Source organism: Amblyomma americanum, chromosome 4, assembly GCF_052857255.1.
Source record: "Amblyomma americanum isolate KBUSLIRL-KWMA chromosome 4, ASM5285725v1, whole genome shotgun sequence".
In the NCBI taxonomy this organism is placed as follows: Eukaryota; Metazoa; Arthropoda; class Arachnida; order Ixodida; family Ixodidae; genus Amblyomma; species Amblyomma americanum.
In genome coordinates, this window is record NC_135500.1 from 189,937,292 (window position 1) to 189,949,368 (window position 12,077).

The window sequence follows — 12,077 nt, forward strand, 5'->3', positions numbered from 1 at the left end:
CACAGATGAAAGGCACAAAGTTTAAATGCGTTTTTTTAAATAGCAGCTATAGCAGATGTTTTCCGGATAGCATTACACGCTTTCGTAACTACTGTGTCCACAAGAATAGATTGGAGGATAGTCGCTCAATTTCAGCAGAGTAGTTGTACAAAAAATTGGAGGGTAATTGAACGTCGCAAATTGCTGAAACGTGCCTCTTGATGCTATGCCGAACAAATCATGTACTTACGTTCAAGACGACGATGAAAACATCAGTGATGAAGAGGACAGCGATGAAAGGGTTGAAGTCCTGAAATAGAAGAAATGAAAACAAAGAGAAAGCAGTAACGCACGTTAGTACGCCTGGCAGAGAATAACAGTCAAGCTAAACCAAATGGTCTTGCCAGCAACTATAGCTCGCATATACGCGGGCGGCGTAGCGCGAAACAGCCCATCTCGAGTTCGTCTCGCCCAGAGCGTATCTCCAGACGAAATCTCTCCATCGTGTCCCGGTTTCGTTCGCATTCAAATTTAATCTGGCGCTATCACACTTTCCGAGAATAGCCGCTTCATCCCCCGAGTTTGTTTTCAAATAGATTAGGAAGCTCTCTTTATCTAGACGCACTTCTGTTTTCAAAGAAAAGAAAAGAAGGGAAAAAAAGCGCGAAGATATCGCGAATGACAAAGAACTAAGATTCTCGAATGAAATGGAATTCTCGCCCGAGTTCGCCCAAACCACCGAACGAAACCAGTCCTCAAGAGAGCGCACGTGCATGCGTTTGGGCTTCAAGTTTTGATCGCCCGCGAGGCGAGATGCGGCAGCCCGACAAAGGCCGCATATGGCAGTCGTTGCTAGCAGCCCTTCGGATGCGGCCTGCTGCAATCATCCGAATGGGACACGTGTTTGTCCCGACAGAACCCGGAAGCCAAACTGCTCTGCGTCTTTCTTTTCTCTCACTCTGGAGTCATGCTGCTCTCTTTCCGATCCACGACGACCGCACAGGAACTAAGCTCGTGCAAAAAAAATTTGCATATGTGGATTTTTAGCGTGGGTACGTGCCACTATGCGCCTGCAGAACAAACGGCACGGTTTTGGCTCGTGGGGATACATGCCGCGACGAAGGCGCGTACATCTAACTCAATTTGCTCGGTTGTCAACGTTTGCTCTAACTAATGTCTTCCTCGTGGCGTTCCGCGAAAAAAGAGCTAAGAATGAGTGAAAAGGATTGTCGAGAAATGGAACAAAACAAATAGCACGAAGAAAATAAAATAAATGGCTAAAATTTGTTGTCATGCGCTTTTCAAGAGAGAAAAAAAAAGAAAAAAAAAACTGCACTTTGTCGAATGTAGCGGTCTAGAACTGTTGTGGCCATCAAGGTATAGATTACTTCTGGAGGGGCGCGAATTGAAGATTTTTGAAGACGGAATCGAATAGGACAAATGTAGCTTCGTTACTGAATCGAACACAAATATTTTGCTAAAATCGAATCGAACACGAATCGAATAGTCATCGAACCGAACCGAATATCAGCCGAACATTTTGAATATTGTCTGCTTGCGCGAATATTCGCACGAAACTAATAATCGCGCGAAACAGGGAAGCACCCGCGATGGCGCTGCTCTAGGGTTTTGTAACTTATGGAGACAGAGCTACAGCTGCGAAAAAACGCGAAATCGCCTTGGCTAAGGGTTTAAGCAAAAAAAATCAATATATTGACTCCATGATCATCATGCTGTACGTAGAGGAAAATTACGTTTTGCTACTGACGACGACTGCGAATAACCTCTCACCTCTCAATAGATAAGCGGGATGTGAGAGCTAGCTATGAGCTACGGCCTCCGAGATCTGGCAAAGAAATATGGTTTGCTGAACCTGCCTGCGATATCCTGCATCGTCCGATTTTGGAAGCATGTATCATTGGTAAACGTGCGACTCGAATAGACTTGGTCCCGTTGCTGAACCTTCCGAGCAGACTTGTCGCAGGAGCATGTTTTGCGGCATCAGGGTGCACCCTGTTTTTGGAACAGTCGTCGAAGAAAATTACAGCTTGCCTAATTTGAACTATGTGCCACTTGTGTGAAAAGTATTCGAAAACTTGAGAATACACGATCCATTCGTTTCGAATAATTTTGAACATGAAATACTTCATTTTTTTTTTCGGAATCGACTAGGAGGATATTCGATGCGCTATCCGGAAATTGGCACAACTATTAGGTTGATGATCGACTGCACTTCAGTCAATTAAAAGGGGAGCTGTAGTGAAAGAGTGACTTAAGCTGCAACGCTAGCCGACAACGAAAGAGAAAAAAAAATCCTAGAAGCTTTGCTATTGCATGGTGGTCAGAATAAATCAGCAGTAACCTTTTTGGCTAAGAAGACGGTGTTTTAACCACCACCCACAACAACAAATAGTGGTAGTAGTGGTAGGGCTTTAGTTGCTTAGCGGGAAAGTAAGACCACATCTCGCCAGGAACAAAGGACAAGCACAGTATAACGCAAACCAGACGCAGCATGGTTTTAGTGCTTGGAGCTGCATCGAAGATCGAGCAAGGTTTTTCTACCTAGAGGCCTTTTTATTTTTGTTTACGGCTCTAGATGTTTGTGGGATATTGAGCTGATTTGTGCCGAGCGCGATGGAGCTGTCTTCACTTCACGTCCGCAAAACAGCTGCCTGATCGCGCTGTCGTGACGCTATACTGGTCTAAATGATATTGTAGAAGGGCGAAATGGGAGCGGGGGTTTGAAAATTTGTAGGGAAGGGGAAACGCTTTTTGGAGAAATATCGCAGGTTTTCCACTGCACACTTGGAGCATCAGGCATAAATGGCTCAGATGTTCATCGGCACATGGTCCAAGGACTGCGATGGTTGACTTGGCAAGTTCAGAAAGCATTTAATAGCCGCATTAAAGGCCAGTAGATCATTGTTAGCGCATGTGTTGATGTAACTGCCCTCAGCGGAAACAGAAACCACTTCATAGACCAGTATTTCCGCGCACTTGGATTATTAGGAAAAACAACTAAAACGAGGCTTTGGCGTTAAGGGTCCCAAAGAACGCAACGTTAAACGCAAGGTTGAAGATTTGCTGGTAACGCAAACTAGTGAAGCAGTTACGGGAGAAACTGGTGCTTGTTGCAGGAGTTTAGAGCGTTTCAGCGGAGCTATCGGATGTCTTTCTCGTTCTTATCTTTTTATCTTTGGCAAATTCGAGCCACGTGTACTTTGTTGCTTTTGAAACAGAAGAAACTTTTTCAAAAGGAACTAGATGAGATAGAATAAAGGCCAAAACAAGAGAAAACGCTTTGTAGTTTTGTCGTACCGTCCCTTTTTTTTCGGTAGCTATGTCACTGCTACATGCGGCAGCACAAAACTACCAAAAAATATGTTGTAACTAAAACATTTCTGCTTTTATTGTAATTTCATGGTAAAGATACCACAAAAAAGCCTGTTGGGACGACAGAAAATTTTCTCCGGCGTTTTTTGATTGGGTTATTTTTAAATTCATGATGTGCTCAAAGATATTTTGCAGTGCTTAAAGGCAAAAATACGTGACCTACTAGAAATGGCCGAAATAAACTCAACGATCGCAAAAGAAAAATATTGAGATTCCGCAGTTTGATCATGTCGTCTGGATTCAAAATTCAGTGGGAATAAGTTCTGTCTTTGTTAATCTTGAGTTTTTGACCTCGCACCATTTTATGTAATATTCGCCGGACACATACTTAAGAGCAAAGTTTTTGACAGACTCAAGCATACCTAATAGACCTGCAAGTCCGGGGTCTCTGTGTCCACATGGTTACTGAAGGGCGGGCCTGACATGAATATAATATCAGAGTTCCCCTTAAGTTTATATCCTTGTTCAAATTACATTATGAAGAAATCCACCATTCTGCAGGCTTGAGATTATAGCACGCTCCACTTGCCTCGTCCACCTAATGTGGATGGAAAGCAAGCGCCAGAATGCTCTTATTAACGAATCTTGATAAACTCAAAATTTGTTTAGATCTGGTGATTAATATGGTCCTCTTGCTGGTGAGAAAATGCGCAAGATAAAAGTATTAGGTACTCCTGCTCTTCAACATGCGGTAATTGCTTCCTACTTTCCACAAACACACACAAAAATAAAAATAGCTCTAAGCCCTTGCTCACTGGACTGTACAACGGCTCTTAGACAGCGTTTTGCATGCTACAAGAAGTTCCAGTCAGTCAAAGTTGGCGGTGGCGCAACAGTCGAGAAACATTTTTTTTCTTTTTTAACTTTGAAGAACATCAAATGCTGCACCGCTTTTCAAATTGCGCTCTGGGCTTCACTCAGGGCAACGGCAAAATCTGCGCGGGGCAGTTTTTGAGAAAGAAAGGGTGAGAGGTCGAGAGAGAGAGAGAAAGTCAAGCAGCGTTGAAGCCAGCGGCATTTAGTCGACGTTGAAGATAATCGTTAGTGGCTGCAGGGATCCCAGACTGACAAGAGTGCACGAGCCAGCCCCGCGGAACAAGATGAATGCCTGCCGAGCGCTTCCGTGCCAACGCGCAGCTCCCAAGTGCCCCGGGGACCCCTTCTCGGAGTAAGAAGGGGAAGGCGTGTTCCAGGATGCGCGTTTTAATGCGAACTGACACGTGAACGAGGTCTCGGAAATTTTGCATAAAGGACGAGGCGGTTCTGGCGACGCAGGATCTCCTGAATAGTGCTCCCGTTCTCGACAACCGTGTCACTGTTCTTCCCCCAGTTCTTTTCTCTTGCTTTCCATGATTGAAACCCCCAGAAGCGAAGCGGAAGATTGCGGTGAAAGCGTTCCCAGCGCTGCATTGAAACAGCGGGTTCTGAGAGGCTGGGAGTCTGGTTAAGTAACTATCGTCGCTAAATTGGCAAGGGCAGACAGTCCACGTACCGCTGGCATCAAAAATTAAAAAAAAATGAAGCGAAAATTATTTGCGCCGTAACCCTATATTTATCTTAAGCTTGTCAGTATAATATATTGCGATGCTAGCTAGTGGTCGTTTTTTCCAAGAAAGTATACCTTTTGAAAACTAAAGCAGTAAAATTTAGCCCTCCAAATTTTTTTTTCACGAAAAACAGCAAAACTGGACCGCACGTTCCGCTTCTTCTGTGTCCTAAACCAAGTCAGCTAAGCAGTGTGGCAGTTGTGAGCGGAGATGCGAATTGAAATGCGACCATTCATGCTCGCTGAGCACTTACCAAATATATCCCGATTTTATGCGCGCATGTTAAGGCTCGGTATAAGTACACGAAAGGCTACTTATATCTACTAATTTGCCAAATAAACCTGTAATGAAAATTTCTCTTTTTTATTGAAGCGATGTTTATTGCCTCAGGGCATAAAAACTGTGAAGTGAGAGATGAGTAAAATGCTTAAATAAATGAAAAAAGGTGGGCTGATTTGATGAAATCAAGAAGTGCATGATGATATGGACCCTGTGTCCATGCAATATATGAATCCGGATTGTCCGGTGAGAGTCCCACTGCCGCCAGGTGCCGAATTCTCGTCGGCTTCAGCGCCAGACAAACCCACAACAGGTGGTGGATATCCACCTCACAGTCTCTGTTCTTGCAGACTGGACACCCGGGGCGGGGATATAAATCTTTGAAATGCGGCCACTTGCGTGTCACAGCTGGAGTTAGGGCAACCCCGACCCGTATCCTCCGAAGCGCAACCTCCTCTGCACGGGTAAAACCATGGGGGAGGGTTACCGCACACGGAGGGATTAGAGCACGTGTGCGGCGCCGGAGGTGTTCCTTTCTTGTTAAAAGGAGGTTGGTGTCACCCAGAGTAAGGACTCGAGGCAAAAGACAAGGTTGGGGTCGAAAGGCGGGTCGCAGAATCTGCGCGGCTTTTCCTTTTTTGCTACTGGGTTCAATACTTGCCGCGCTTTATTCCTGTTCCCTTGTCCCTGGAAAAGTAACCCACATTTCGTGGTGAAATAAATCTCTTCGAGGATCAACAGAGATTTACGATTACCGGCTCTCAAGACGCAAAATTTTTTATCTATGCAGTTGTTAACTAAAACCCTAATTTCTGAGCGGAGTCCACACAGCTGCTTTTACGTTGTTCGCCAGTTATACAGACAAGGCTCCGGTCAATCGTGAACCGAACATGCACGAGCAAATATTAACAGTTTTGCGTTTCAAGAAACCAGTGAGGTGGAAGTCACGCATGTCTGCAACGAAACAAACAAAACCTGCCTCAGGTAAGCTTGGTTCATAACCGCTGGGCGCCTTTATGGATGGTTGTTAGGATTTCGCTATCGCTTTACTGGCTACGATTCGCCAGCTTTGGTGCACTGATCAATTACAAAGCTCTGTTACACAAGACATGTATTGTGGGTATGTTCCCTCCTTAGCACAAAGTTTTTGTCCTAGGGCCGCCTTGTCTCTCGTTACTTCTTTTCAAGTCATCTTCGTAAGCGCAGCGACCTCACAAAATAAAGCGACCTTTTTTACCCAGTGAGCTGAACTCGTCGCGTTGCGTAAGCTTCGTCGTGGAAGCAGCTGCGCATCCGAGTTCTCGAGTATACGCGTGGGCTCTGCAGGCACCGGCATGCGTGGCAACGCGGCCATTGTCGGGAGCACCAAGGCTTCTGTTTTTTTTTTTTACGAACGAAACAAGCCTAGCATAAGCGGGACGAGACTCGGAGCGAGATAGGCGAGAGTATCAGGCGGAGGAAGGAAAGCAATTTGCTCGCGCCCGCGCCGGCTGCCCGGCAGGGGAAAGCCGACACGAGGCATTCTGAGCCAGGGAGGGATCAGGTTCCCCGAATGTTGGAATCCCTTCGAGACGCAAAGGGTCGACCGGTCGGTGCCGGCGTGTTTCATTAAGGGTATAGCGTGACAAGCGCGGGGACAATGGACGACGAATGAGACGGGGATGAGTGCATGCTGCTGCCGCCGCCGCAGTGAGGCGCTGTGCTGAACGAGAAGCCTCCAAAATGACAGCCCGAAGAATGCAAGCAAGAAATGGGTGCCGACCAAATGGGAGACTGAGAGGGAGCTTAGCATAAAGGTTATTAGGATTCAGGAAACAAACATTGTCAACGGCCCAGTGGGTATTCCTCAGCCTCAAAGCAATCCCCTAAACCCTTAAAAAGAATTTAAAAAAGAAGGCATGCAAAAAGGACTTAGCGTCCGGATCAGTCTTCACTACTGTATGACTCTGTTGTATCGAACGAACCCTGTGTGCCCTGCAGAACATCAGAACTTCGGTTTACTGCGTTCACATAGAAGGCGTAACCTACATCGTAGCCTGTATTAGCTGGAGTAGCAGTAGTAGTTCAGCTCAATTATAAAAACGTATACAACACACATAGCTGGTTGTCTAAGCGGGAGAGAGAGAGCTCACGGCTGACAACCTGAAGGCACAAAATTTCTTCACCTTATGACCGCCTGAAGCCCTCTATGCACAGGTCTACATGACATTGAACGTCCTGGAAAACACTTTGCTGAAAGCAAAAGAAGGAAAAAATGAAACTAGGAGCGCGGTGACAAAAATTTTTTTTAACTGAACCTTCAAGACATGTGAACAGATGGCCCCAGCGTGCGAAACACCACACTTGCTGATTTCCCCATCATTTGCATTCCTAGAAGCGGTTTTAATTGCTCGATGTACCTCCTCATTTCGACCGTAAAGCGCTTGTCGTACTGCAGCCCTTGTCAGCACACCGTATGGTTTTCGAACACGACATCAGTAGACAACGAAAATTAAAATCGAACGAAAACGGAGCTGTTCTAACAGGTAAAAGAACAGACCAGTGTCAACGAAGAAAGTCGTTTATCGATCCGTGTTAAGTAGAAAGCTTGAAGAGTTCAGGCAGCCGAACACTCTTACCTCGCTTGCAGTGAACATGAGTGCGCGCTGCCCAGCCGACGTGCACTCACCGATTCGGCTGTCAGGTAAAAGAGAACGACGATATCCAACAGAGTGGTTAAAGAGATGGAGACCAGCCATGGCAGCAGAAGGGTCCGGTTGTCCTGCAAGCGAGAGACGTACAGATTAAGTGCTATCAATGCACAGTTTGCGAGAAGAAAGAGCACGCATAAGCGAGTTTCCTTCCGCTGAGTCGGCATTCAGCCTGCCTGACCACGAAACAACTCGCAGGCCAACGATGACCACCTCAGCACAGTGCGGAAAGACGGTGTGAATTGAGAGGCACTAAGAACCATTACATTTTTCCACGTCACCAATGTGCGTTCAGAGAGTCGAGATCACTTGTGCCCGTCCTCGTTTGGAGGTATATATTTTTCCCGCGAAAACCACTTTCAGTTTTGTGGTTTGTATCCCTGCGTGCCACGTGCGACGCCACGTGTCACGCGTGACACAAGGCGTCGCACGTGGCTCCAATGTAGAACCGTCAGTGCAATACATGCTTTAATTGAAGGCCTCTATATCTTTATGTGCTCTCCTTAGTGTCGTGTCCCAGTGCGGTGTTTAGGCAATCTCTTTTCCTTTCATTTCGCATTTTTCTTCTCTTCCTCTATTACACCACAGCACGTGAACAACAGCTCTTCATTAATAATGGCCTGCTTAGGACGAACACAAAAACTCGGGTACCCTCGAATAGAAGCTCTGGCGCCTTTGTCCGGCTCGTCAGTGGTTAGGTATTATTAATAGCCGACGAAAGCTCCAGAACTTTTGAAAAGTTCTTGAGAAGATGGGCGCTCTTCAATAAGCCTTTCACAAAGCTGTAGTGTTGTAGACAAGGAGCACCAAGAACCTTAGGGAAGCTTTCTTGTCAGTCGGCTGCAAGAAACATACGATGGAAGCTGCCTTCCGAGGGACAGAGAGCACAACTTTTTGCTAAAAATACTTCAAAAGAATACCGGCGCCTGATAAAAGGAGCTGCATTTTTTCAATTTGACGGTCGTACATATAAACCAGATCACGTCTACCACGGCCTCTTCTAGTCTTCTCAGATAGTCTTCGACGTTTGCTTCTTAGGCGTCTACCTTTGCAAAAGAGATGAACCAAATCCAGTGCTTTAACCCTGCCAACAGGTCTGTCGGCCACTCTTTGAAGTGTTGCTGTTTCTTGTCAGAGCCCTAACTGCATGATTTTACAAAAAGAAAGGTTTTCGTCTCTTTGATGAGTTTCATTGTGCACAGAATCACGCTAGAACGGTTACACAAGAGGAAAAACACTTGAAGGAACGATTACATCAGCGAAAAACAATAGATAACCAACTAGCCGTAATTCTTCCCTCATTGGTGGATTTTAATTTGTCAGTAGCTGCTCTTCCAGTCTATGGACGAAAAATATTTCACATCTCTGTCGTGGTCTAGTGTGTGTAAGCTTTAGAAAGTACGTGATCGTTTTCCTATTGTTCAAGCGGAGGTAATCAACGCACAATCTTAGGATAACCTCTTCCTCTCGAGCAAAACAGGGAATGCCAAAGGAATGTTGATGTGCCCTACGGCGCCATTATGAAGCTTTCCATGTACATGGTCGCTCAATATGAAAGGGAACACGAGACCGTATGGCCTCCGCACTTCGAACAGTGCTGCCAGGGGTAGCAAACTTCCTATATGTGTATGACAAACAAAACATGACAAAAAAAGGCGCATGCCAGAAGTCTTGAAAAACAAATGTTAGAAACAAACTGTTCAAAAGTTTGCAGCCCTTTGCTTCATGAACGGCATTTGACGGGTCTTTGATGATGAAAAAAAAAACACGTCTTTCGAAGAAAATTGTCCACTTCCGATTATCGGTGTCTCGGCAAAGCACGGTTGACGTTGAACTTGGACTTGATGGTGTTTGTCTTTGCATAGAGTGCGCAGGAAATCTTCTGACAGGGCCTTGTAACTTTTTTTAAAAAATTTGTCGAGCGCTGCAATTGTGATGATGCGCATTTTGAGGGGTGCTAATACTCTGACCTATGGTTCATCACTAACACAAAACCTTATCTTACGACATATACAGAGTGTTTTACCTAAAATTTTACACAGTTTTTAAAAATAGACCTATTTAGTTGAAATAGCGCCTTTTTTCGGCATAGCATTGTCAGCGGTGTAGTATATCAGAATAAAGCCAATACGAACTAATGAGCAGCCTGGTCAACTAATATCAAATAGTTAACTTTTTAACTATTACTGTCAGGCTACCTAATTATTGAGAGCCTAACAGTAATATTTACAAAATTAACTATTTGATATCAGTTAACCAGCCTGCTGGGTAGCACATCTTAACTGTTTTCTGATGCACTTCTCCGCCGGCATTAATATGCTGAAAAAAAAAACGCTCTGCTAACTGAAAAAGCCTATTTTTAGAAATTGTGTACAATCTTAGGTGAAACACCTTGTATACTACAGTCGCGAATCCAATGCAGATTTCTTCGATGACACTCTGCACATTTTCAGGAGCATTTACGCAAAGGAGCGCTTTCCTACCCTGGACCAAGTGCTGGTCAAGCGCCCACGGTGCGGTACCGTGCAAGTTCTATCAAGTATATGTCGTTGTTTGACTTAAGAGGGATCGCTGCATCGTGCACGCTCAGTAAGTCTCTGCCGCGGATAACTTCTTGTGAGCATTGCCGTCAGATGATGAGCGCCGATGAATTAGTGCGGCCTTCAAACCCCGTGTTTGAGGTGCATCTACCAGCAAGTTGTGCGGATTAGTGGACTGCACTGTGCGGCCATTGAAAACTATACATTTTGACAGGTTGGCCGGTTTGGTTGGGTTTAATGACTTATAATAAACTCTCACACATCTCCAACCTAAAACTCTATTTTTGGTTGGAGATGTGTCGCCATTGACCCCCTCCGCGGTGTCCGACAACGTTACTCACAGCCTAAACCCCTCCAACACCCCCCCCCCCCCCCTCTTCCCACTCACTTCGCATCGCCGGTTTCCTTCTTTCGACCTCCTGCCCCTGCCATGCATACTTAAAAACGCAAGCCACAGCCCCCAGTCACCCCTGAAGAAGGAGCCGAGCCAGCTCCGAAACGTCAGGTTTTAAATTAAAATAATGTTTTTGGTAGGAGATGTCTAAGAGTTTATTATATGCGGTCATTGCCTTCTTTAATTGAGCTGCGAAATGCGCACTCATCGCTTAATACTCAGATAGTGCACACACAAGCGTGGTTCTTTATTGTGCCTTCTAAGTTTACTTTTGAGTAGTGCTTCGGTGGCGGTTTACGGTCGATTATGTCCTGCAGTGTTTCTTCCAGTCCAGGGGCTCTTGAATTGTGGAATCCTTTGCCCACGAACGCAATACCTCTGCGTTTCACGCACGTAGAAGCTTCAAGTACGTAGAGCTCTTACGGGTGACCAGTGCGCATGCGCAGAACGCAAAGGGCCTGCATGAGTCTCACGGACTACACGTGAGATTCGGATTCTTAAGTTACGGTCTTTGCGTTGCTTGCGTACGTAGCGTTGAAAACATGGCGGCGCCCTGCCCTCCCGCTTCACAGCGACAACTGCTTCGTCGCTAATTCCTCGACGCGATATCGTGTTCTAAACTGTTGTATTCTCCTTCAATTTGCCAATTATTACCATCGCATAAAGTTTGAAGTGACAAATAGCTTTTGTTTTTCAGATATAAGGGCGATTTCCCAGCTGTTAAGCCTAACGAAGCAGCGCTCCGACGCAGTTCGACTGGCTTGGCTTTGACTCGTCTTGTCTTCGAGTGGCTACAGCAGTGTCTGCATCTGTCAGTAGATGACTCTAGGAAGAACGCGCGGCGTCTGTCGCGTAGGTGCAACTAAAAAGGTTTAAAACAACATGCGCATATGTTACGTAGACTTCTAACGTTTGCGTACGTGAACTCTGTACGAACGTGAAACTAAAACTGCCTATTTTCGTAGCCTCTCTTCGCGGCATCGCCGAATACGTATCCACTTGCGTCGTTCGGTTATTGCTGCCGTGTCGTAGCGCTGGAGGCGGATCCTATTACTCTTCGTAGCGACCTAAGTTCCAGAGGTCAATGCCTTCAGATTGCCTTTTGAAAGCTTCCCCTTTCAAAGGAACGTACTACGATGGCTTCTACCTAGGTACGGCGGGGGGATTCGATGCTTGACGATGAGAGCAACGTAGTGGAGTCGGCGTCACACAAGACAAGCACAAAGAAGGTGCTACTAAGAACAGATTTTCTTTC

At 45.7% G+C, this 12,077-nt stretch overlaps 1 protein-coding gene across 1 annotated transcript in view; it reads right to left on the bottom strand.

Annotated features, from left to right (window-relative positions):
* LOC144130495 (uncharacterized) overlaps window positions 1-12,077 on the bottom strand; it is a 222,340-nt gene that overhangs the window by 35,104 nt on the left and 175,159 nt on the right. Inside the window, exons 4-5 of the mRNA XM_077664410.1 lie at window positions 7,867-7,959; window positions 230-289 (exon numbers count right to left, since the gene is read on the bottom strand). Coding sequence (XP_077520536.1) covers window positions 230-289; window positions 7,867-7,959 — 153 coding nt within the window. The remainder of the gene's footprint in view (window positions 1-229; window positions 290-7,866; window positions 7,960-12,077) is intronic.